The sequence below is a fragment of the Archocentrus centrarchus genome, chromosome 15, assembly GCF_007364275.1.
Source record: "Archocentrus centrarchus isolate MPI-CPG fArcCen1 chromosome 15, fArcCen1, whole genome shotgun sequence".
Lineage (NCBI taxonomy): Eukaryota > Metazoa > Chordata > Actinopteri > Cichliformes > Cichlidae > Archocentrus > Archocentrus centrarchus.
The window spans coordinates 7,526,079-7,553,045 of NC_044360.1; the positions used below are offsets into that span (position 1 = coordinate 7,526,079).

Sequence of the window (26,967 nt, forward strand, 5' to 3'; positions counted from 1 at the left end):
AACTCAGGGAAGTGATTTAAAGCCCTTTAAAAGCTTCATTTGCTGCATTTTAGGTCGTATTTTTCTCTCATTCTCACAACTTTTTTTTTTAAATTTTTAGAATCTCCACAATAAAAGTCCATAAATCCATTTACAGATCACTGGGAAAAAATATTATCAAATTAAAGCGTTAGTGTAACCAGGAAGTCCTGATTAATGGTGGAGATTAAAAATGTTGTTGCCCTCTTTTTTTTTCTCTTTTTCTCTTTCTTTTCCTTACATACACTAATATAATGTGACCTGTGCATTGTCACTCACAGCTCCTCAAGCGAGCCTGCTCTCATCACAACATGCGTTTTAGAAATTACAATATCTGTTAAAAGTCACACTGAGGTTGATTTCTGGATAAAAGGCAGGAGGAGATGGAAGATTAAAGATTAAAAAAAAACTGATTTCATGTTAACATTACACATTTCCCTGTTTACATCCCCAAAGAACCCAGCCTGGGGTTTATTTATAGCTCACACTGTAAGACTGATAAGTTCAGTCAGAGGAATCCTAACTGGATTTTGCTCTGCATGTTTCTCCTCCATGCATCAATGTGAAATGACTCATAAATCTCTGTGTTAGAGCCCTTTGGCCATTTCAAAGAGGGATCACATGAGGATGAGTGAGTATGCAGAAGAAAGAGGTCAGTTTCAGTGACCAGCCAACCCTCCCAGAATAACATCATCTGTCCAGTTTAACCATGTAAAGTGAAGCAGGGACAGATCTGCACTCCTCTCCCCACAGAGACCATCACTCCTGAAAGCAGTTAGAGCCAAATAAATCTGCAAGACCGGATCGACTGGATCCTTATTTTATTAAGGGGGGGCTGTAGATTTTATAGCAGAACCACTAACTTATATTTGTAATCTCACTCTCCTGGACAAGATTGCTGTAATATGGAAATCTGTTCTCCCTTTGTTGAAAGGTGATCCCTCAAATGTTGAGGGAACGTGAAAATGGGTCTTGTGGTCAATGTGAGTGCTTTTAAGTTCGCTCTTGAAATGATCTGTTGTTGCCTTTGAGTTGCATGAATGTGTTAGATTATTGTTCGATAGTCACTTGTTAGATTATGTGTTGTATTTGTTGTAACTTTTGGCCAAGTCTCTCTTGAAAAAGAGATTTTTAATCTCAATGAGACTTTTTTACCTGGTTAAACCATAAATGGAAATAAAATAAATCATATCTAACAAAAAGACTTGCTGAGAATACCCATATTTTAAAGCCCCCCCCCCTTCCTTCCTTTATTTAAAATTCCCATTTTACTATTCCAGAGCTGACAGGTGGGGAGGGGAAAGAGAGAAGTGATAAAGAGAAGAAAGGGGGGGAAGGAAACAGAAAGAGAGAGTGGGTCTCTAACTGCTGCAACTGTAACAAAGATATTAAAAGAAACAAACAAGCAGCACCTGAAAGAGAGAAAAGCAAAAACAAGAACAAGCCTTTGTGCGTTTGTCATGAACAGCACTTAATAATGAGGGTGAGAAACTGCAACAACTCCCCCCAGGAGCCATAGCTGCACCCCCCACCCTCCACAACCATGTCCAAAGCTCAGCAAGTCCCAGACCCAGTCATGCACACGCACAAAGACAAAGCTAAATACACAAAGACAGACCCATCCACATCAACTCCCTCTTTCAAGTGCAGGCAAACGGATGCCCCCGGACCCTGCAGCCAAATTATTAAAATTATGATTATCCGGGTGGCTTAGCGGTGAAGCCGGCAACCACATACATATGCTGCGTTCCGGTGCGGGCGGCGTGGGTTCGAGTCCTGACCAATTTGCCCGCGTGTCTTCCCCTGTATCTTTCCTCCATTTCCTGTCTCTCTCCACTGCCAATAAAAGCCACTGTGGCCCAAAAATGCAAAAAAAAAAAAATATATGATTATCCTTTATTTTCAGCCATAATTGTAATCTAGGTCGTCTGGTAGCTTGTCAGAAGTGGGGAAAATAGAGGTGTGTGCTGTCAGGTGCTGGATGTAAAGCCGTTAATGGAGAATCAACGTCAACGAACAAATCGCCAAAAGATCAAAGTGAATCAATTAAAAGAAGTACTTCATTTTAGGCTCATGTGGTGATCAGAGGGGCTGCAGACAATTTTGAGATATAAAGACTCTTAGCATGATGATAATTTAACATGATTAGAACTTTAAACCAATAAATAACTCGTTAATTCCTGATCATGCCTTTGAGGGGGGGTCAGCTAGGGGCATAAACAGTGGTGTCAAAGTCATTTTAGTTCATGGGCCACATTCAGCTAAATTTAATCCCAGAAGACCCCCTGGCTATGAATACAGTGCTGTTCTAAAGTCCTAGGCTGCCCTTAATTTTTAAAAATATTTTACTTTCAAAGAGCCAGACTTTTTTGTAGTTTTTTTTTTTTTTAAACGTCTTGATCAGTAGTTCTCCAGGATTTCTGAAGCTCTTTCAAGGTATTAATTTGAGCATCGGCTGCTTTTTCACTCTCTTTCAGTCCAGCCCTGTCACCTGACCAGTTAAAGATGAATGCTGAAGCCAGCATATAAAACACCACAAGCAGCTGTCACGCAACAAGCTTTTAATAATGAAAACAATAAGATAATACCTGGACCAACACCCTGAGGTTGTTAAGCCACTTAGCACTGACACATGAATCATTCAAGCACCAAAAACAGTAATGGCAGTATTCAGGATATTACACATGTTGCGTACATGAGTGTATCTGTAGTGTATTCTTATATCAGAACCCTAACTTAATGATTGCCTGCATGTGATGTGTTTAGGGGACGTCTGTAATTTGTAGCTAAAAAAATAACAGCAGTTGCACCCTCCTTCACTGAGCTGCACGTAGCTCGTTAAGTCAGTAGAAAAAGGAACACTTGACTGCTCAAGTACGTACAAAGATGTTTGAGTAAATGCTTAATATGGGAATTAAATCTTGTACTTGATTTGTCCAAATGTGATTTTTTTTTTTTCCTTCATATTTTTGTTGTTTATTTCCCTCCAGAGCTGTTGTTGACAGAGCAGTCCTGATTTAAAGCAGCGCAGCAAACAGATTTAACTTAATGTGACTTTGTGTTATTTCGGTCATGCTCACTCGCAGGCTCAGCGGGCCTCACCCCCCCACCCACCCCCACCCCCCAGTGGGGAAGCATCGCCTCAGGCTGTCCAAAACTGCAACCAGTGTAATACATTCGCTGCTGATTATTGCCGTCTTGGCCTGTAGGTGCAGATGAAATTTTCCATCCCTCGTGTGCAGGATTGCACACGTGTGATGAAGTGTTATGTAAGCGGCCATAACTGTGCAGAGCTGTGTGGCTTTACATAAATGCAGGTCCCATCTAGGTAAGAGAACAGCACTAAAACCACTCATTTAGAGGGTTCAGTTCCAGTTAGAGGGCGGCGCATGTTAGAACTATGACCCCTTATGGTTTAGAGGCACTTAAGACAAATGTATTTGTGAAGTAGTGAATATTACATAAGTCCTGTGATGGATATACCCAATTCTCACATCTGGATAAACTGCATTTATCCAGTAAATCATTTTTAGGTTTTCATGTTTCACGTCGGCGTCTTCAGCTGAAGGCCTGATGGCAGCTCTGTGAGATGAAACCACAGCAGTCCTCACAGGCTCACAGAGATGTGATGGTATGTTGGGGCCACTCTAAGTGAAATTTTAAAAAGTCAGGGTATTTACCAGTAAATTTATGAGGAAAAAAAAATTGCATTTAAAAGGTGAATATATATATTTTTTTCTATTCTGTCACTTATGAGCTCTTTCTTGCTTTTTTTTTTTTTTTTTTTTCCTTCCTTGAGGCCTCAGGAAACTATGGACAGATACACTCATGTATCTGTGACAAAATCCACTCAAACCATCTAAAAGAGAGGAAAAAAAAAAGCAGATCCACAAAGATACGATCAAGGTTTCATTGTATAATAGAAGAAGCTCCTCTGCTAAACTGTTTGTAAGCTGCTGCATAATTGAAATGTAATGTTGTAGTAAAGACTGTACAGTAAGATGATCTAATGTGTCTTCTCCCTTTCTCTTGGTCATCATCAGACGCTTGACGGCGGGCAGAACGTCATCCAGCTGGAGACTGCAGTCGGTGCGGCCATCAAATGCTTCGACAACGCCCTGGGAATAAATGTTCCCCGCAGCCGCTTCCTGCCGGTCAAGACTACGTCAGACCTCCTCCTGGTCATGTCCAACCTGTACAGCCTGGAGGCCGGCTCGCTCACCATGAGCCCCAAGAGAGAGTTCCCAACAACTCCGCACGTCAAACTGGGCAGCTCCTTCACCAAGGTAGTCACAGCAGCAGTGGAAACATCAGATACTGTGTGTGCAGCCTTTCAATCTTATCTTGGGCTGTGACGGTTTAAAGCGCCAAACTTATTCAAAACCACTGAGTCAGTGTTTAATTTACCCAAAGCTCTTCCTCTGTGACCATGCAGGTGTTTTATAGGATAGAAGTGTTATTTTGGCCATCGCTGTCTTTTGTTTTTTTAAGCTGAATATAATCATATTTGGAGAGGAAAGTAAAACTTTGATGGTCCACCCAAACTCTCAAACTGTGATATTAAATGGGTAGTAAAAAACAGGCTAAAACCAAAATGCTCTCAGTAAAGGATGAAAAAAAAAACTGGACTCGTAGTGTCCTCAGTCTAGTATCTTGTATTGCAACTGAACTCTAAACAAGAGGAAATGGCCCCTGATAATGCATAACTTTGAACCCTAATCCAGTATAATGGATGAGCTATAAAAGAAAAAAAAAAAGGGGGGGGGGGGGGGGGGGGTCAACTCCTGGGCAGTTGTCATGAGGCTAAATTGCAGCTCTCCACTTTAACATGGGAGTCACCTCTGCACCTTTGCATTTTAAACCCTGAGTGAAGACAAGGACATGTTATTGGACTATAATTTTAATTTAAGCGTCCTGTGAATTTCACTCCAACAGGAAAAAGACACGTTTAAAGGGAAGAAAATTAATATTCCTGGAATTAATTAAAAAAATGTTTTTGTTTTTTTTTTTGATTAGGCATGATGCAGTCCTTTTAACAAAAAAAAGTCAGATTTTCCCCATACATTTTTTAATTTAACCTTGAGTAATATCCAAGCTTTTCAGAATAAATTTAGGATTTTTAAGACCAATAGTGATATTTGGTGATTTAGAAATCGGGTGTTCCATTATATATAAGCTGGAAAAATTTTTTTTTTTGTTTTGTTTTTTTTTTAGAAAAACAGCACAAACAGATTTTTTGAACATTTGGCTGGTTGAATTTTGTAGTTTTTCAAACCCCTGTTGCAAACAGGGAAGTTGCAGAGAGCCCTCTGGTGGGCAAACTATGCAACATCAGCACTCATAACATGGTCTAAGCGTGTTTCTCCCATCTGTTCTTTACTTTTTTTACTTTTCTTTTACTTTTTTCTTTTAAAATTTGCATTCATTGATAAATAAGTTGGGCTATAATTAAGCATCAAGTTTCAACTTTGATCTGTATTGCTTCCACATAAATATAAATATTCAAAATCTTCTATATAAATTAAGAGGCTTCCAGGTATTAAATTTCTGATGGTTATTTCAGACAGGCTTCTGAGTAATCACGTGATCCTCAAAGGTCACACTGCTGACGCTTCAAAATTCAAATTTCCAGATGTCAGTGACATTATTTAGTCAATAATTTCATTTGCCAAAGGATCTGTGAGGATGAAAAGAATGCACACACATACGAATGACTTCCTTTTGTGTGTGCGTCTGTGCTCAGGTTCAGGAATATTTGATCCGCTTCGAGAGCATCCCGGACATGCTGGAGCTCGACCACCTGACGGTGTCCGGAGACGTCACCTTTGGGAAAAACGTGTCACTTAAGGTAAACGCCTGCAGTCAGATTCGGTTTTTAAGATGAGGAAGCTTCTTTTTTTTTTCCCCCATAATGCCGACATGTGAACTTAAGTTGTTTTCATTGCCTCATAATGTGTTAAAACGACTGCATTTTGCTCTGAACATAAAGAGGTGTGTTCAGTGGGTTTTCTGTAATAAACATAGGAAGTCTATTGCATTATTTAATCTGCTGCCCTCGCTGACAGTAAAAGAAGCTCGAGATACTCTGGGGATTGAGGTCTGACTCACTGCTTTTTTTTTTGCTGCTGTTTTAGTAACGTGGTAGAGGTGAGGTGTGGAGAGAATAAAAGAGATTAGTTTCAGACTTTTAACCTGCGTGCTTCTGTTTTTGATTTACCGCTTTAATTAAATTCTGCCCTGAAAACGTCCTGTCCTCATTTCTGTCTCCGCAGGGCACCGTCATCATCATCGCCAACCACGGAGATCGCATCGATATCCCGGCGGGCTCCATGCTGGAAAACAAAATCGTATCCGGCAACCTCCGTATCCTGGACCACTGAGGCCTTCTTCACCCTCATCGTGTGACGTAATCCCCATCATCCCTGTCATGTGACCCCTTTATCACGTTAACCCGACACCAACAGATTGTGAGAGGAAATGGCATTTCCCCGGAGGCTGAGTGTGATTGCATGTGCAGTGCTGCTCTACAGTTTGCATGCTTAATGGTTGGAAGTAGCTGGGATATGCTGCCCTCTGCAGGCTGTTTATCATATAACATTTGAAAGTATTACTAATGAAGTAGTCATAGCTGTCACCTTAAACACCTTTATCCTTGTTAGAGAGGAAAACTAATCACATTTTTTTCTTCTTCAACTGTAGTTATTTTGACTTTTGTTGGCCAGATAAAAATAAAATAATATATTCTAAATAGGTAGGAAAAATATACTGATATATTAATATTAATAGGGACGCTAGTTGGAGTACAGGTTGAAGAAATCAGATTTGGGTTTTTTTTGGGGGGGGGGGGGTTGCACTGCTAATGCAATCACAAAGATGAAGTCATGAGAGTTATAGGGAAGGTTTGGACATTTTGTGTGAAGCACAAAGACGTCTCTGCGGGATTCGATATGCTTCCACAATTTAGGCACAGCAAAACACGCCGTGATGTAAAGTTATATTTTGGTGATTCATGCATCAGCAGCAGAAGATATATAATATACTTAAAGCTTTGCCCAGCCCAGCTCAGGGTGCTGATTTACCACTGAGTTCAACAATACACCCAAAAAACTGACTCAGACACAAGGAGACCGTCAGCATGGAGGTTTATTATAAACCCCGCAGTGGTTCACACTGGTTTGGAGGTGTTATCAGGATCCTTTGCTGGCTCTTAGAGTTATACTTGTCACCTTTCCAGCAGCTTATTTCACAAACCCAGCCCTCAGTTCACCCTCAAGTGCAGCAGATAGCTGACAGTCTTTCAAAAGTGGATGCAAGCACCAGAACTTTTGGAACTCTCAAAATAGAATTGCCTCATTTTTAAACATTAAACACTGGCAATGTACAAATACTGAAGTTATTTTCCATATTTCAGAGACACGCAGAATATGGTGTCTCTGAAATACAGGTGTGATCCTTTCTCTGCATTAATTTTCCCTCATGCAGAAACAGAAAATGGGGTCAGATTTAGCGAATCGTGTATGTCCAAATTAAAGGCACCTTTAAAGAAATGTTACTCCTGCCGAGCTGCACGCTCCATCTTGATAGCGCTACGATTTATACAACCATGACTGGAGATTTAAAACTGCCTGCCTACACTCATCCAGTGAGATTGGAGTCCCAAACAATTCAATGCATTTTGAGTATTTACTCCAAAGAAGGCTCTTTTACTCTTGGCTCAGCTCCCTGTCAGTCCATCGTGGAGACGTAGCTGCTCTGCAGCCCCAATAGAATATTAGTTGACTTTATCTGACAGCTAATTGGCTTTATCATACGAGTATTTTATGAAAGACTTTGGTACTTGTATCCACTTGTGGAAGATATCCCAGGAATACGAATTGGTCGTCTGTGCTATGAGGATGCATTGGACTCTGTACTCCCGTCTGCTCAGCTCTATTGTTAACAGAGGCGAAGCTGCTCTGCTGCACACTGTGAAATCATTTCTTCATTAAACCTTTTTTATGCCTCATGTTTTGTAAAACAACAACAAACCTATACAAATTTTTCATACTGCCACAGCAACAGTATCAAACAATATAAACACCATGCAGTTTATATAATAATCATGTGGCTGACACAGAGCTTTAATTGCATTTCCATCCACAGGTCATCGTTTGCATGTGTTTCAGCAGAAACGCTGGAAACATGAGAATAAATAAATATGGTGACAGATTGATCTGCATGTGGCTCAAATGAAGCGTCTGCACACAGAGAAATGCTGCAGATAAAAGCGTCACACGAGGAGATTCAAGCATAAATTGCGTATTTTCACATGATTTTCATTCATTTCAGATTTCACTCGTTTCATATCATACCCTCTCAGCTTATTAGTTTTTAAACGATGAAAACCCAAAGATATTAAAATTACAGCAGTTTGGATGGAAATGTGACACTTGTGTGTCCTTTGCTGCTGTGCACTGCTCATTTGTCACTATGAGCCACATCTGGCACACACAAGTCGCCATTAGATGGTTTGTTGGCGTGTGAAGATTAAACAGAGCAGCTTTAGGTTGAATTAGTGGAGCCCTGAAGCCCACAGCGACGTCTGTGCTGACACAGGAAAACTGTGACTGAGCATGCTTCCACCGCATGTGGTCACGTCTCTAGTTTCGGCCTCGTCTGAAAAGCTCACAGGAGTTTGTGCCGTGCAGCATTTTTTTTTTTTTTTTTTTTCATGATATGATGATGATTGTGAGGATCCAGGTACAGTCACTGCGATATGAGATTTTATGGGACAGGAACGATGTCGTTTTAAAGTGAAGGCCTTTATTTGTCTCTGTGTGGAGTAGCTGATGAGAATATCACATTGTTGTGCATTATTTTTTTTTTCTTTGTATCTGGTTTGTTTTCACCTTCATATTGTGTGAAATCTCAGCATTTCTTCTATTTCTCTGTCCATCCTGTCAGTCAGCATTGTTTCTTCACTCAAAGACATGATGTGCTGTGTTTTCTTCAATGTTGTTGCATACACACACACACGCGTACACAAATTGTCAGTGTGAGAATACTTGAGATGGGTCCGACTCGTGCGGACCGGGAGCCCGAAAGCAATAAATGTTGACCTGTGACAGCGACGAGGTCTCAGCCCAGACCAGACCAGCTCTGCCTGCTCAGAGCTGAATAAAGTGCAATATGAAATACTGAGCATGTATCCTGTGTTATCTGTTCATCAAAAAACTCTTAGGAGCATCATAAATATCGGTCTGTGGCGGTCGTGGTGTCAAAAGTGCTGAAATCTGTTGCAAAAAGCTGCACTGATAAACTGAGTGAAACCAGAGCATAATGCAGTTCTCTCACAATGATGAGCAAAGAAAAGTGCATTTAATTTAAATGGTCTCTGGGATATAAAGAATGCATGTATAGAATCAAAAGTTAATTCTGTTAAAATGCTTCAAATTTTTGGTGACATTGTCCCCAAACAAGTTTTATTTATTTTATTTTTTTTTTCTCCCTTTTTGTTCCCCTCAAATTCTGCTTCTACTATTCAGGTGTAAGCTGCATGATTTTAAGACTTCACCATCTCTGGCTCATACCACCAAATTCCATATTAGTTAATGGTAAAGATAAAGTAGGTAAATAACTAAAAGACTAAAAAGTTAATGTCTGCCCAGGCATAGATATGGGCAATTCCTGTATTGGCAGTAAATATGTGTCTAAATGTGGTTTAAAACCTTCCAGAATTATATAAAACGCTCAGCAAAATGTGAAGAAGCAACTGTTATGACTCTGTGTCCAACATCTGTGTGTTGTGTTGAAGAGATATCGACTGAAGCTGAACTACGGCTGGGCTGTCGTCTTTTGAATGCTCCCTTTAGGGCTCGCCAAAGCACATCATCTGCCTCCATCTCTAGCACCCTCCTCTGTCTCACCGACCCACCAGAATCTTCTCTGTGGTCTTTTCCTCCTGCCTGGCAGCTCCAAAGCATCCTCTGTCCAATATTTCCTCCATCCCTCCTCTGCACATGTTCAAACCATCCCAACCTGAGCTGACCCTCTGATATACAGAACTCACTTCTAATCCTGTCCATCCTGGTCACGCCCAATGAAAATTTTAACATCTTCAGCTCAGCCGCCTGTCTTTTTGTGAGTGCCCACTGTCTCCAAACCATACATCATAGCAGGTCTGGCAAACCTTCCCTTTCACTCCTGCTGCTATCTTTCTGTCACGAATCACCCCTGAGACTCTCCCCCGACTCCACCCTGCCTGTACTCTCTTCTTCACTGTCTGTTGCTTTGGATTTTTGACCCCAACTATTTAAGCTCACCCATCTTCATTACCTCTGCTCTTTGGAGCTTCACAGTTACACCTGTCTCCCTCTCACTCTGTCTTGCTTCTACTGACTTTCATTCCTCTTTTTGCCAGTGCATACCCCCACCTGCTCCCTACAGATCAATGTTGTCTGAAGACATGGTCCACGGAGACTCCTGCCTGACCTCATGGGTCAGCCTGTCCATCACCGCTGCAAACAACAGGGGGCTCAGAGTAGATCCCTGACGTAATCTTACCCCCACCTCGAACCCATCTATTAGTCCTACTGCACACCTCACCATTGCCTTACTGTTGTCATACATGTCCTTCACCATCCTCACATACTTCTCTGCCAGTCTACAAGCCACAATGGCTTGTGGTTGAATTTATGGTCGAGCTGTACTTTCGTGTAATACAGGAAAACATTCTTATTTGTAATGGAGGCCTGGCAAAAGATTAACCCACATTTCCTGAAGAGGCTTTAAGTAAGAAATTAAAATAAATAATTCCACACACGCTGACAAAATGCTGCCCCCTGGTGGTGAAAGTGTTAAAGTCCGCAGAGGATAATTACAAAAAGAAGCTTTAAACTGTGATGAACCTCAACTGTACATCTCTGAAGGACCTTTTTGAAACCTCTTACCTTACAGGGTACAAATAAAAAATAGGTTTAGTTTAATTCTAATTCCAACATATTTTTACACTATTTGCTTTGTTTTTGTATGAAAGCTTTTGTAAATCTATTTTATGCAGCTATTAACCGCCCACAGCTGTGCCTCCAGCTTTATTGAAGCCAGTTTCTGTACAATGGGATTAACCCTAGAACACTAACTTTGGGTGATTTTTCACCCACGTGGGAGGGATCGTGTTATAAAACTCACATGAGTGTTCTAGCATTGATGGGAAGTGAAATGGCGCCCCTAAATCAGCTCTGAAGCAAGTCTTTCCACTCAGCAATCATCTCAGTAATATTTCTGGCACTTTTCTGGCAGTTAATTTGATGGATTTTCTAAATTAACTCTGATTTCCAGGATCAGTGGGACACAAAAACAGCATATGTAGAATCAAGAGGCAAATCTGATTTTTTTTTTAAAAAGTCACCTTTTTTGTAAAGCCTGCTTTTTATTTTAAGTTAAATACATTTAGATTAATTTTAAGTTTTCTATCATAACCTTGCCCTGAAAATGCAAATGAAACCCAGCACACTGTAAAATGTGTCACTTTTACACTTTATTGTTTAAAGTCATTTACAAAAAAGTGTTTGCTGGAAACATTCGTTGTTTTTGCTTTTTTACAAGCACAAATACACTCCAAACAAGAGAAGAGGAAGAGCGAGTGGAGGACAGGGGCGGGGTCAGGCCTGCGCAGGGCCGAGATAACAGTACAGAGACGGAGGGAAGCCCTTAAAATCACACACTTTTAATCCATGAAACTAAACTGGGTGAAGGAGGCAGGACACATATCTGAATCCAGATTTTAACTTTTAACCTGTGAGGTATCCTCAGTAGACCTTAGGAGTGTGCACGTGTGTGTGTGTGTGTGTGTGTGTGCAGGTGTGATGCAGATCATCGTTTTCTCCCTGAGGTGAGTTTAGTGTGTTGCAGTCTGAGGATACTGATGGACATTATCTGGAGAGCTACTTACTGTGTGGACACATGAACACACACAAACTGCACACACACAGTCAACATGAATGTATAAATTGCAGCATCTCTCTCTCGCTCTCTCACACACACACACACACACACGCGCTACTTATACCGCCGATACGAGTGTGTTCACGCAGACCTGAGGCTCTGTGAACAGTTTGGAAGTCACTCTGAGCAGTAAAGCTGCTTCACTGAGGGGAAGTTTCTACAGTTTGAGTGTGTGTCTCATTTCAGTGAAGTGGGCGAAAAGCAGCGATGTAGACAGGTGTGTGTGTGTGCGCATACACAGCAGGAGAATCTGTGCTTTCACATAAAGCTCCAAATATCAGGACTGCGGTCTCTGAGGCCACTGTTAACTTTTCAAACAGCAACTGATAAACTGATCTACAGCAGCTCATCCTGAGCTTTTGATCAGAATCAGAGTCTTCCTCAGCAGATGGAATTTGGTTACGTTGCGGTCACGTTCAAACCAGATTTACTCTCCAATCAAAATTTTGCAATTTTTTAACTTTGCTTTTATCCTGAGCCTGTCTCTTCTTTGAGTCTGAAGCCAAGATCTCAACAATTAGAGGAAAATTATCTAACAGAAATCTACTTTTCTTCTGATTACTTCCTCAAAAAAGAAAGACCTTAAAGTATATTCATATTTAATATGGTTTAAATATAAAGATAATGCAATGCAGATGCTTGTTTAGGTCCTGACTTAATGTGAGTGCATCTGTAGAACACAGTTTTCATTATATGTGGTAAAAAAAATTACCTAATTATGTATTATAATTAAATCAGAACTCTAGGTGCTTTAGTGTTAATGCACGTAAACAAACTGCAGAAAAGGGCCTTTCTTGTCTCAGTCCTTGTGTTCTATTGTTCTATTATCTCTCATAAAGGAGCCAGTACCATATTGGAAAAACGTATATATATATATAGTAACTCTTGTGATGAAAAAAGAAGGCTCTCACTAAGCAGTTACTGTAAAGCTAATAAATGACACTGAACAACTAACAAAGCAAAGAGCAAGCAGCCCTGATATGTGAAGCTCTTTTTTGGAAAGCACAAGTTAACACAAAGCCTTATTGAGCGCACACGCATCCATAAATGGAATTTGGAGGCTTAAAGTGTGCGTGTCTCTCTGTGTGTTTGTGTGTGAGTGTGTGTCAAACCTGAGTCAAACCACTGCAGATGTGTTTTTTATATCTTGTGTGTTTTGTTGCTCGCTCGATGCATAAGCCGGATGGGACTTCCTGAACTGTGACGATTCATGAGAGAAGAGAAACCCGCTGAAATGACTTTAAGTGCCTCAGTTTGCGTGTTGCATACTTTTAGGCGTAGCTTAAAAAAAAAAAATAGTGCCCTAAATTTTTTTTTTTTTTTTTTTTTAGAATAAAACATGTCGCTTTCAGACTCCAGTAGGGTGCAGGATTATTGTGTAGAGGCAAAAAAGAAGAATTTTAAAATACTGGCTTAAGTGCAATGCTGTCAAAAGACATCAAATACATTCTGAACTCAATATTAATACAGATCAGAAAAACCACACTGCATCTGGCATAGTAATAATCTTGCTGTAACTGTGCAGGTATACCTCAAACACCCCAATTATCATGCAGAATAAACCAGACACTGTCCACACATGAAAAGCATCTGACCAGAGGGGTGTGCTGAGAAGCAAGTTCAACATAGCCAGGCTTTCTTTGAATGATGTAGGCTGCCCAGTGCACTCTGTTCTAACCACGTTCACTAAGAGACGGCTGCAGCTTCCAGACCTTATGCCTACATTCTCTTTAGTAGCCAGCAGGGGGCGACTCCTCAGGTTGCAAGAACACTTCTGGTTGTACAGAAATCTATGGGAAAGGGGCCATCAGTGCAAAACTTTCCTGATAACTGATAAGGGCTCCTGGTTTTATGTCATATATGCCACAAGCATAACAATGACTATTTATTCATTTCCTGCATCACCAACTGAATACAAGAAAATTCCCTTGACAATGCAACACATTTTGCATGGCTTCCTTCACCAGTTTTATTAATATATAATGTACTCCTTCCTTCAAAACATTACACATAACGTGGTCTGGAGCTGGTTATGTCATCAGCATAACTTACCACAGAAACTAGAATGGTTACAGAAAGCCATCTTTGTAAAGTCTGACTGCAGGATAAAGATACCTCCCTAACCCACTAATCCCAGGTTGTAGTACACCCCTCTGGTTGGGTTGGAGTGTGTGTGTGCATGTGTGTGTGTAAAGTGTGACGTTAGCTACATGGCTGCGTAGAGACTCACTCACTCACCCACAAAGATGTTTTACTTTAAAGGGAGGGAGCAGTCATTCAGGCCATTTGCTTGCAAAGATGCCTAGAAGACTCAGTTTCCCATAATGCTTTAGGAGGTTTCAGTTCCAGATCTATTGCTTTGGAAGTGAAAAGGCCGTTGTGATGGTGAATGAGACGACAAGAATAACTGAAGGATTTAAACACACAACGTGAGAGGATGTGGTGTATAAATATGACAGATCTGAGCGGTGAACATGGCAGAGACAGACAGAACAAAACCCTCAGAGCACACCTAAATATATCTGGTTAACAATATACTGAACTTTCAAAATAAAATGCTTAATAGTATTGAAGTTATCTGACAGATAGAGGATGAAGTGATGCTCCAGGGCCATAAATAAACATCTTTGTTTAAATTAGCTCTAAGAGATGTACACGAATGTATATTGCAACAATAAACATGAATAAAACTGCACGTTTGCACTGCGGTGTGTTAGTAATTTAGATAAATACTGTTGTTGAAAGTTCTTTCCAGGAAACAAACTTAAAAAGATTTACCCAGCAGTGTTCTTTGTTTGGTTTTTCTGTCTCTGGTTTCACATGAAAATATAGAAATCTTTGTTGTCATTCATGAAAAAGCAATACAAAGGTCACTTAAAAATGAGAGCGAGACAAAAAGTCCAGGAAAAAAAAAAAAAAAAAAAAAAATAGATCTGGGAAGGTCCCCGTGTTAAATGCAGCATCCAAATAAAACCTCCCAAGGGATGCTGGAAGTTCCCGCTGTTAGTCGAGGGGTCCCTGAAAGATGAGTCTGATGTAGCCTTGCTCGCCACTCAGCTGATGGGCGCAGAAGGGGCAGGCGGCGTGGAAGGTGTGTGTGCCGTGAGGAAGCGGGATCTGACTCCAGAAGGCCGCAGTCTTCTCCGAACAAACGTGGCCGCAGGGGTTAAAGGCGTGAGTGGGCGGGGCTGCATCCACGTAAAACCCCGCCTCGCAGCCCAGCCACAGCGGCACGTATGGCCCTTTGGTTCGGCACATGGGACACTCCCTGAGGCGGCCCTCCCTGCCCTCCCTCTCCTCGCGGTGGTTGCCCCAGTTGTGGTAGCCGTGCACGTGGCCACACTGGAGGTAGACCCAGGGCTGCTTCTCGTCAGGTGTGTCTTTGCGACGCATGGAGGGGAAGGCCAGAGTGTTGAAGCCCACGGGACACTGCGGGCGGGCCGCGTTGATCTCCTGTCGCAGCGCCTCCAGGTGTTTGAGGGTGGGGGTGCGCGCCAGGCCTTCAGCAGTGCGCCACAACAGGGTGGCGCCACAGAGGTCGATGAGGGAGCCGTCAACGAGCTCCTGAGTCTCTGTCTCCACCTGAAACAGAGAGGGAAGGGTAGCAGGTTATACCCTGAGTTAATGTAAGATGAGACTGATAGAGACGAGAGCTGTCACTACAATCAGAGTGTTGGAGCTTAGAGTTTAGGAATTAACCCCTTCTCTCCCTCCAGGTGAGGAACAACTTGCTTTCACAGCTTTTTTTTTTTTTTTTTTAACCTTTATTGGAATGCTGTCAAAATCTGAAATATGTCTGACCACCAACTAAAGATTCTCCTTCAAGTGTTCCAGTGTTAATATTCAACCTTGAACTGGACATGTGTTGAATGATTTCTAGTGTTTTTGGTTTTATTTTGTATGGTTGTATCAATGTAGCCCTCAGGATCAGGTCACTCTTTAAAAGACTTAATTTAATAGTTCATTTGTAATCAATAAGCAAACATAAATGGCAGTGAGTGTCTAATGTTTTGTAAATGTGTCTCTATATGAGGTTTTACCTAGTTAAATGAAGGCTACATAATATTTATTTTACACATACTGAGGTTTTAAGTCCAAGCTGACCCGAACACGTTCCTAAAATGTATTCATTCAGCTCTTTTGTGACACCTGTCTAATCGTTATTTATGCAAGTTTCTCTATATGATGGTGTAAAAGGAGAATTTCCTTCTGAGGAAAGACTGAGGAGAAGCAGGTAAAGTTTTTAAATGTTTGCATTTATTAATTATTGTACATTTTACTCGCTGAAGCTACTGTTACAGTAACAGTAGTTACAGCCATGATTTCAATTTCTTGTGGCGCACACGCAATTTTATATCATTTTAAGCAAAAAAACGTGAAAAGGTGTTTGATAGGAAGTCAGGTGATTAAGAAGATCATTAGGGTTTAGCCTCTGTGGATCATGCAGAACATGCAGGAATAATTTAACATTTTCCAAATATTTTAAGCTGGGTTTAAGTTTACTGATTCAAGCTTCTGCAACTAGTGACCTGTCCTGTGTGCACACTGCCACACCTCGAAGTAGTGCATGCTGGGATATACTCAACCCTGAAGGTTAGAAGGATATCTAATGTGAACCACAGAGGCCTGCAGGACCTGTCAGACCTCAGTAGGTGGCAGTGTAACACAGACATCTGCATCTCCCCGCTGACAGATGTGAGTTTCCGAAAGAGAGGCAGGGGACTGACAGCTGGAGGCAACATGGCATGAGGAAATTGAAATGATGGCAGCAGACGGGGCAGGACTGAGAGCTGGTGGAAATTTTGGTGAAGGTACAGTCTTAAAGGAAGTGCTCAGTTTGGCTCCATAAGATCAGCCAGGGTGGGAAATTCCATGTTGAGATAACCAGAGGACAACAGGGTGAGGCAAAAAAAAACAAAAAAAAAAAAAAAACAAGGGACAAACAGAAAAAAAAAAAGAAAGAGAGGGAAAGAAAGGAAAGACCTAATATAACAGTAAGTGATACAGAGTAGGGAGCTGACTTTCCCAGGCGTTTTGATGTCATCAGTCATCCTAATGCTGACACTGAGGTCACCCTGTGATTCAGGGCAAACACGCTGCTGTAGCGGCAGCATTACTTCGCTGCTGGCTGACGTGTCCCTCCCGGTCTTTAACCTTCATGTATGCAGCGAATGTTCACTGAGCGCACGCGTGTATGTGTGTGTGTGTGTGTGTTTTTATGTCAGCAATGCCCTTCTTCACACTGACGCAGTAACACACATTCACATCTGCTCAGTCAAATCACACTCTCTAGTTCTATTTTTCCAGAGAAACATGCTGACCAAAATAAATTATTCATAGACTGGGCAACTGAAATGAAACATAACAGAAATACAGCTGAATTCTTATAATCTACACAAATTTGACAGGCATGACAAACATTTCTACAGTATGTTCCTGTGTGTGTACATTTCACAGTTATAACAGAAGAAAATAAATGCTGTATCAACATTTAAATTAGCCCTCATCCTGGTAGTTGTCCCATATGCACCACTGTGCAGGTCACTGATGAAACACATTAAATTGCAATGATGGACTCAAAGTAGACTGTTATACAAATACCAGAATGTAATATTTACCATAATACTACCATAATACTGTCAATGAATAGAGAAAATATTAGTGATACCAGATTGATATTAAGAAGAAATACATGAATTAATGCAACTAATTTTCTGTTTACTTGTGCAACAGCTCAGACCACTGCAGTACAGCCCTGCAGCACAAACTGGAGAAACTCTTGGCCCACATTTACTATTTATGAACAAGCACATCATGTAATACATGACTACAGTAATGATTTGAGCTGGTCTTCTCCCTTTTCATTAAAGTCTGGCTCCATGACTGATGTGGAAATGCAGAAGCACAGAGGACAGATGTTTCTCCCTAAGTCGGCAAACAAAAAAAGTCTGTTTTTGCACCACAGTGTAAAACATGAACGTAGCTTCTGAAGCTAACATCGAGGCGTCGGTTGGTTGCAAAACTGCAAGCTGCACCACCAGGTATTGTTTTGATGTCTTGCGCACCGCTCAATTTTTGTGACCTTGAAGTTGTACCTCTGAGCTGCAGCCAACATGTTTCAAAAGGCCCAGTTTTTTTTGTGTGCCCCGTTTCACAACTTCACTGCTGCACAGACGGTAGCTGTTGAGTATTTATAGACAAGTCGGCGTCTTTCACGCAAACTGTGGGTGACTGCAGCAATCTGCTAGCAACCAAACCAATTGCAAGGAGGTTTTGACCAACCAATCAGGGGATACACATTTTTCCCTCGCAACCAGTGGTTGCCAGATGGTCGTGGACCGGTCTCTAGGCCTGTGTGACTCTGGTCTTATTCACTCTTACTGTCACCATGATTGCCACATTGTCTGAAATGACTGAGAAGTTACTGTCACATGGTTAGCGGTCATGTGAGTGCAAAACCTCAATACTAGCACTGAATGGTGATGCTGACTGTTCAGGAGAATACTGCAGTGAGTCCTCAGCACCAGCATAAACAGTGCACATGATACCATAATTCAATTCAGTTTTATTTATATAGCACCAAATCACAACAAATTGTTTTCCCAGTTGTGGGCTGGATTAAAATCATCCACAGGCCCATTCTCACCCTCAGGCTGTATTTTGATCACATATATTTTAGCTTCTCAACTGGAACAGGTAAGAGTTCAGAGTCTTATTTGAGAGAAACAGCTAGTTATAAGGCTGCTTGTCTAATTAACCTATGGCCACTTGGAAAAAAAAAAAGACAATGTGAAGAGCTATTTGTCTCCTCGGTGTATAATCGTGCTCAAGCTTAATGACACAAGGGCCCTGGGTCCATGTAAACATCGACACGCTCTCACCTCCTCTCAGAGTTTAATTTAATTACACTGAAGCAGTTAAATTATCAGGACAAAAGCTTGTATTAAACACAGCAGGAGCTCAGCCACTGTACTCCGATCATTTGTCATCTTTCATGAAAACCCCCACAGCAGGCTCACTAAAACCCACTATTGAGTAAGTGTGTGTGTGTGTGTACGGCACTGTAAGATATCCCTAATTATGTCAAACAGAAGGGCAAACCAGCTGCCCCGCTGGCAAGGCTGAGCTGATCAACCCCAAAACTGAAACAAGCCTGTGTACATTTCAGCTTCAGCTCACAGTAATGACAAACACACACACACACACACACACACACACACAAAAGCAACAAAAAAATCTTTATCCCATCATCACATTTAAAAATTACACACCATGGAGTTAAACATTAAAGCAACAACTCAGGGGCTTTTGCCAAATGTGCTGAGCCAACTTATTCCTGACCATTCAATCACAATGCCCTTCAGATGTCAGCGCTCGCTACGGCAGGACACATCTCTCATTAAGAGAAGTGTACTTGAGGAAAGGGGGAAAACGCTGCTACAAGCCAATAACATATTCAGTTTTCACCTTTTTGCAGTCAAAAATAATGTTTAATAAGATTCCCGCTCTGCTCTTAGCTTTGATATAAAGACAACCAACAGCTAACTGGACTGAAATGACGTTTGCTGGAAGGTTTGCATGCAGTTTAATGAGTAACACCTGAGCAGAGTGGCTGTTTGGTGGTTCTGTGAGTTCATGTCTGGAGACTTTAGAAGGACAACTAATATGGCTGCTCAAAGTCTGTGGCTCTCATGTTGTGTAGCCACCAGCTTTATGGCTGTAATCAGAGACGTGGAGCAAACATGGCACTCAAAGAACCCTAAATAGAAATCTGTAGGAGATCCTTTAAGTTTAAAGATGGAAGCAGTCCTGCCCCTGCCACAAATGATACAATCCAGGAAACATTTGAGCCAGTGATGTTGTTGTACTGATGCACATCTGCTCTTTGTTGAAGTAGCTGTAGAGAAGTGTGCTTTATGTTTTTCTTGGCTAAGCAGAACTGGCAGATACAACAGCTTTCTAAACCTTATTTTGAAGCACAGCTGCCAAGCCTTTAAAGCAGTTATCAGATGTAACTTGGTTTTGCAGTTACATGCAGTTTTTATTCTCTGGTGGGCAAAATTTAAATTCATATTAGAGCTCTTTCCCCATTCAGTTAGACAGGGACTGCATGCAGTTATTGCTAAGACGCTGCCGAGTAGCAAAGATTCTAGGTGGGACAATTAGTGTTAATTGCCTGTACATGACAGAAGAACAGAATTACTTCATTTTTTCATTATGACACAAGAAAATACACATTTCTCTCTTTTGGTTTCATATTTTACCCTCAAAGGCCAACACAGTATAAGTGACATGTCTGCAGTAGCAGGAAAAAGCTATTTAGTCATTAAATTTCAGTTTGAAGAAGGTTTTTTTTTTTCTTTTCCCTTGCATATAAAAATTTCCACTAAACTGGTTTTGGTACATTTAAGTGGAGTTTAAATAACTCAAAGTACATTTTTACAAAACTATTTTTCCATCTGCAAGCAAAACATCAGAGAGAACTGTAGTAATCTTGAATTTGATTAATATTTTTTGTACGACATGCAACATATGGGTAAATCCAGCAACCTGTTAGGGTGTGGGATAGGCTGTTGTATCCACACATTAAAGAAGCATATTTTCAGAAAATATTAATATTTATTATTTATTGTAGTTATTTTTTAAAGTTCTTCTCTTATAAGCTTTTCAGTTTGTCTGTGCCAAACAGCTGAGATCCTCATAAAAGCAGTGAACGTTATCCCAACCGTAGTGACACTGAGAATGATAGAAGACCCCACCTGAGCCGTACCCACTCGTATGTGCATTCAGCCCGACACTTAAACACCATAATGTTTTGTTACCGTACATAATGAAAATATGTACTTTCCCATAGCTGGTAATACAAATGGTCAATCAACTGTGAAATAACAACTAGATTCAATGGAGGAGTATAATGCACAGACTGGTGACTGTGTGGATGGGAAAGAGCAGGTGGAGATAAGAGAGCTGTTGGTTTGTGGAGAGACTTGAGAGCAGGTGGGACACCTGATAAAGGGACGGATTAATCTGTAGGCTGCTGACTGTGTGCTCGCGGCTGATGATGTACATCTTGTGGAGAGGAGGAGAAAGAACAGAAAAAAACAAAGACCTAGTGAAGCACACTGCCAGCCTCATAAATCCAATCAGATAAATGTCCACTCTGATGAGATGTGGCAGCGCAGCGATTGGCTGGGAGACTGTGACGTCAGCAGGAGGATCCCTTACATGGTCTTGTTACAAACAGCTTTGACAGGAGGACCTGCTGCCATGGAGATGGCATCCTAGTGACCTCCTGGTGGTGTTAAGCTCTGACTGACCTCCTCCTGCCTGAGTGACAGCGTTGCTACGTGAATGTGAAAAAGTATGAGGTGGTGTGAGAGAAATGTAAGGGGAGGCTTTTTTTTTTTTTTTGCTGTTTTGCATTTAATTGATTGCTGCAGAGCAGAGCGACTGAAAACGCATTCACCATCAGGCTGCAGAGACCACCACCACCACCCAGCTTTCTTCTATTGTTTTAAATAGAGGCGTTAATCACAGTAACTCACAATATTTGTGACTGCAGAAGAAAAAAAACTTTAAAAAGGCAAAAAGCAGGAATTCTGAATGTATTCTTTGCAATGCTGCTTTCACTGTGTGCATATTATTTAATGTGTTTAATGCATATTATTGTTATTATGCAACTTAATGTGTGAATTAACTTTTTATAACTCTCTGACTTGCTTTGTCCCTGATATCTGTGTGAGCGTTTCTTCCTCTTTTATGGCAGAATCTGTTTAGAGAACCTGCATGTTTTACTAAAATCAAGAAGCTTGTATGATTTAAAGTGCCACTGATATTAATTGTGGCTAACATTTCCTTTTAAAAAAAAAACTATATCCCTGAGAACATTAAAGTCATTGAACTCCCATTTTGAAGCCTCGGGATGAGCATTTCCACTATTGCCATCTTGATTGCAAAAAAAAAAAAACAACAACAAATGTGATGAGGAATGTGGGTCTAACTATGAAACCGCATGCTTGTGATTGACAAGTTAGCTAAAGAGCATGCAGTTTCCACATGAATCCTGAGGTCTGTGTTTTATACTGTATGGTTCAAAGATGTCACGATTCCACCTGCCATTAACCAGGGTTGCCCCCCCCAGACGGCAGCACCTGTTTCTCGCCACTTCTAACAGGAAGTTGTATACGAGCGAGGGGGGGGTAAACAGGTGACAGGTGATTGTTCTGCAGTGCCTCGATGAAGAAAAAAAAAAAAAAAAAAAAAGAGTTGTATACGAGCTGTGTCAGAATAAACCAGCATATAACCACTCAACCGGAGCAACGTGTAACCACATTCTGCACAGGTGTGTGGACCTAGTGTACAAGAAAGGAAGGCTGCTGCTGCGCTGCGACTAAACTAACACTGCATGTGTGGAACGTTACGGATGGTGCAAAGAGCCACATATTTCAGCAACATTTAAAACACAATTTCATTATCAACGAACGTGATGAATGGTCTCACGTAGATCTTAAATACGCTAACAGTATCTGTATGGCAGATGTTTAACTTGGTCCATTAGACTGTGATCAGATTGTAATGTTTTCTGTCTTTCAGACTGATCATCTTGTCTGAGTTTTTTCTTTTTCTCTTTTTTTTCTCATTTAAGCAACTTGTAAATTAATAGCCGGGAACATCCCTATGCATAACTCAGTCTTTAAAAATGAATTAGGTTTAAATTAATCATTGGAGGTGGTTGCTTTGACAGACAGGCAGCTGGAGCTGGTAGCTGTCTCTTAGGCCTCACCTACACTAATTTGAGTCACTAAACTGGACCACTTGACTGAGCTGTTGGTGCCTTTTGGAGCTTTTTTTTTTTATGGAATTATTTCATAATATGGCTTTCTGTGCAGTTAGTTGTTCAGACAATCCAAATTTGTGCTCCAATTTTGGTGAGTGAAACTGTCACTTAGCACTAATTAACAGGTATCTGTCCCTTTCAAATGCCCCATACAGTCAATGGATGCACGCTGTTAACCAGATGTGTTAACTTAGCACTCCACCCTCAGGCCTTGGGATTCTGGCCCCCAAAAAACTAACATGGCAGCACTGGATGTGCTAAAATCAAGGCTTCAAAAAGGGGTTTCACAACAAGACAAGCGATATTCACCACTTTCAGCTAATCTGCTGCTGTACTGTATAGGTTGTGCATGTTTTCCTACCATCTTTCCCCGCTGCTGTGCTGAGCGGGTTTCTCGCAGGGTGAAGACGTTGCCACAGACTGAGATCTCCCTCCAGACGCCCGGTTTGGAGTCCTGGCTGAAGCCGTTGCGAGGGTGCATCACCAGCACGCCGTTGGTGGTCAGCCCATCCATCTGACCATCAGATGTCTTCCATTTAGCAGCTTTCTCCTGAATTAAACAAAAACATGTTGATGTTTACATGTATTAAGTAGCCCTTCACATAACATCTGTATTACATTTAGCTTACAGTATGCAGCTTTTCTACTGTCAGGTGTATATTTTATCCACATACAGAAAAGAATCAATTCCTCTTTCTACACTGAGCATGTGTGAGTTTATTGTTGCCACCAAGAGCACTAACAGGACATCATCAGTTGTTGTCCTCTGCTGTCAAGACAATGACAAACTGAGAAAGATGTTTGGTTTGAAATAATATGAAAAAAGCAAGGAAAGAAAAAGTAAAAGCAAGTTAAAGGTTTTGTAATATTATGAGCATGTGCTCTGTGTCTCCTCTTTCATGTCTTGTTTTCCTCTTTGTGGTTCTTTGGTCTTTCCTTCTTTCATCCTTCTGCCTTTTTGCTCTCACAAACTCGCCCACACGTGTCTGAAGCTCCAGATGAAACACTGCTCACCCCGAGGAAGATGCTCTTGGAAGAGTCAAAGCCTGCGGCATAAATGCGTGCTGTGTAAGGCGGCGTGCGCTGGCATATGATGCGGCAGGCGAAGCGGGAGATGGTGCTTTGGACCGACTGAGTGTCTGCATTACTCTGGCTGCCTGCCACTGTGTCCGTCACTACAAAGTCTATTGGACTCTCTGTGGATCGACCGATCTGGAGGAGAGAGATGGAAAGATTAGTCAACAGTGCTTTTCATGAGATAATATAATGATGTATTCCCTCAGGGGGAGCTGGTAGGATAAAGACAATAACAGAAAATGGAGACAATAACTGCTAAATGGATGAAGAAGTGCCCAAGATGGAATCCATTAAAAATTTTAACTATATAAGCAAAGATAGCTGGCTTTATATACAGAACAAAGAAATATTAGATAACATGTAAGTAGAGTTGAGTTTCTTCACATGCATTGATAACTTAGTTCATAAAAACCCCAAGGACAGGTACTTTTCTCCCCTGATAGCATAACTACTGTACCATAATCACAGCATAGGAAAACCTCAGAGTGTTAGTGCTAATCAAGCAAAGAACAGAAAGACTTCGGAGAAATTCTGTGTAAATAATTTTAACAATGCAGCAATATCTTCTGTACAAATCTGACCAAGATGAATGATTCATGGTTTGCTCATTTCATTACGCAACAGTGAGATCAGGATACTCAGTTCCAAGAGTTAATGTCACCAGATGGAAAGAAGTCATTATGTGATACGGCTGAAAGCACCACGATAGCATGTAGACTTTTTTCCAAGCTTAAGGAGACTCACCAGTTAAGGTCCTTGGGGAAGAAAATAGAAATTGAACGTTTACCATTTCATCAAGACGCCATTTGATGATAAAGATTGTTTTATATCCATGCATCCATCCATTATCTGCTGCTTATCCATGTCCAGGTCACATGGGCAGCAGTCTAAGCAGAGATGCCCAGACTTCCCTCTTCCCACTCACCTTCTCCAGCTTTTCCAGGGGAGACACCAAAGCATTCCCAAGCCAACTGAGAATTGTAATCTCTCCAGCAGGTCCTGGGTCTGCCTCCTTCTGGTAGGACATGCGTGAACCACCTCAACTGCCTCATTTTGATGTGGATGAGTAGCACTTCTACTCTGATCCTTTCAAAATGGCCGAGCTCCTCATGTCATGTCTAAGGCTGAGTCCAGAATATGGCGGAAGATCCTTTCTGCTGCTTGTTTTTGGCATCTTATTATTTTAGTCACTACCCACAGCTCATGGCAATAGTTGAGAGTGGGAATGTAAATCAACCAGTAAATGAACAGCTCTGCCTTCTCTCTGACCAGTTTGGGGAGCCAGGGATCAGACTGCCAACATCTCCATGCCTTTGATTGTCACAAAGCACTGGACCCCTATGGCTCCTTTTGCAGGTAGTAAACCTGCAGGATGGTGGACCTATGGCTTGTTCGAGTTGAACCCAGCTGGGCCCCATGGAGTAGGGCCTTGATACCAATTGCTTGCCAACGAGCCCCTCAGCCAAAGCTGGCTCCGGGGTGCCTTCCTGATATGGGCAATCCTTCTAATGTACCTGTCATTTTCTTCATAGTGTTCTTTTGTTTTTATTTTGTTTTGTTTTTCTGAATCGCACTTAGTCTGGCCCCTCACCCAGGACCAATTTGCCTTGGGAGACCCTACCAGGGGCAAATTGCCCCCGACAACATAGCTCCTGGGATCATTCGGGCACGCAAACCCCTCCACCACGATAAGGTGGCGATTCATGGAGGGGTGTTATGTGGAGAGGCTTTTTATTAAAAAAACAAATTTTTTATACACCAGTGGTTCTCAAACCGTGGGTTGGCCCTAATTGGTGGAGCATAGAGTTGCTGCTGGTGGACTATATGGAAGATTTTTGTATGGAAAACAAACACGACTCTGGTAATGCTTTTGGGTCAGCTTTTATTTATTCAACTCAAAGTTTGAGAACCTCTGGTTTATACTCTAGAGGTGTGACACAATATGAGAATTATGAATTTGTTTTAGTACCTAGACAATTGAATTACTTTGATACCGCTTTTCAAAGTGGCTTCTTTTTCTTAGTATTTCTAAGTACATTTGTGAACCTTTATTCATGATGGACACTGGAAAAAGAGGGTGTGTTTTGGTGAGGACTATGAATTTTGATGCAACCTCAGGACTGAGGTTTCAAAGTAGCTTAACTGTCTCCATGAGCTGTGTGTCACAGCCACTGCTGACTGTGTGGATGAGCAGGCCAAACCACAACAACTAACTTCCCATTGTTTTCAGAACGACATCACGCACTTCACCTCACAGTGTGCCTCATGTCTCACTCTTCTGTGTCCCTTCAAGGGCTGCGTTTTTACAGATCGAAAACCCCTGCACTAAACACTCTGTTACCAACCCCTATTTAATGTGTGCGAGTGGAGCAGTGAAGTGGAAAAAGTAAGGACTGTAAATTGGTTGTAAAACTCCAGGCACGGTGATAAAAGCTGGGGCTTGTTACCTGGAACATGTCTGTATTGCTGTCATGAGTGTATTCCACCACCACCGTCTGGGCTCGAGACAGAGTGTAAGAGATGCTGTGCTGGTCTTTGTTGCTTATGGCCTGGAAAGACAGAAGGAAGAGATGACCACAGAGAAGGTAAAGAAAGAGAAAAACAGAAGAACACTCAAACCCTTCACCTCAAATTCAAAAGACTGAACTGAGCATATTTTATATCAAAAACACCTCCGACATCGGCTCAATCCTTGCAGAGTATGACGGAAGCACACAGGAAGGGTGGAGATGTGTAATCACTAACTGGACTTACAGCCTTTTCGGTCAGTTAGGACCACACACAGGACAGAAAAGGACCTCCAGACTGCAGCTAAAGCCTGGCCTGTGTGTGTGTGTGTGTGTGTGTGTGTGTGTGTGTGTGTGTGTGTGTGTGTGTGTGTGTGTGTGTGTGTGTGTGTGTGTGTGAGTCAGGGAATAAAAGTGTGTGTCCTCAGAGAAGCCATTATGTGCAGATGTTAAACCAAAAAAGTCCTCTCTCTCTCTCTCTCTCTCTCTTTCTCACACACACACACACACACACACACACACACACACACACACACACACACACAC

At 41.5% G+C, this 26,967-nt stretch overlaps 2 protein-coding genes across 6 annotated transcripts in view; one reads left to right on the plus strand and one right to left on the minus strand.

Annotated features, from left to right (window-relative positions):
* ugp2b (UDP-glucose pyrophosphorylase 2b) overlaps positions 1–9,198 on the plus strand; it is a 44,934-nt gene extending 35,736 nt beyond the window's left edge. For both annotated transcript variants that reach the window (XM_030747489.1, XM_030747488.1), the window contains exons 8-10: positions 4,062–4,304; positions 5,762–5,866; positions 6,291–9,198. In XM_030747489.1, the coding sequence (XP_030603349.1) occupies positions 4,062–4,304; positions 5,762–5,866; positions 6,291–6,398 (456 nt within the window). In that variant the 3' untranslated portion in view covers positions 6,399–9,198. The remainder of the gene's footprint in view (positions 1–4,061; positions 4,305–5,761; positions 5,867–6,290) is intronic.
* A 2,327-nt stretch (positions 9,199–11,525) lies between these two features.
* The window catches only part of peli1b (pellino E3 ubiquitin protein ligase 1b), a 51,757-nt gene continuing 36,315 nt past the window's right edge, over positions 11,526–26,967 (minus strand). For 3 of the 4 annotated variants that reach the window (XM_030747492.1, XM_030747491.1, XM_030747490.1), the window contains exons 5-8: positions 26,362–26,463; positions 23,852–24,049; positions 23,199–23,387; positions 11,526–15,582 (exon numbers count right to left, since the gene is read on the minus strand). In XM_030747492.1, coding sequence (XP_030603352.1) covers positions 15,004–15,582; positions 23,199–23,387; positions 23,852–24,049; positions 26,362–26,463 — 1,068 coding nt within the window. In that variant the 3' untranslated portion in view covers positions 11,526–15,003. Of the gene's footprint in view, positions 15,583–23,198; positions 23,388–23,851; positions 24,050–24,839; positions 25,570–26,361; positions 26,464–26,967 lie in introns of those variants that run through there. The other variant, XM_030747493.1, reaches the window with a different exon arrangement.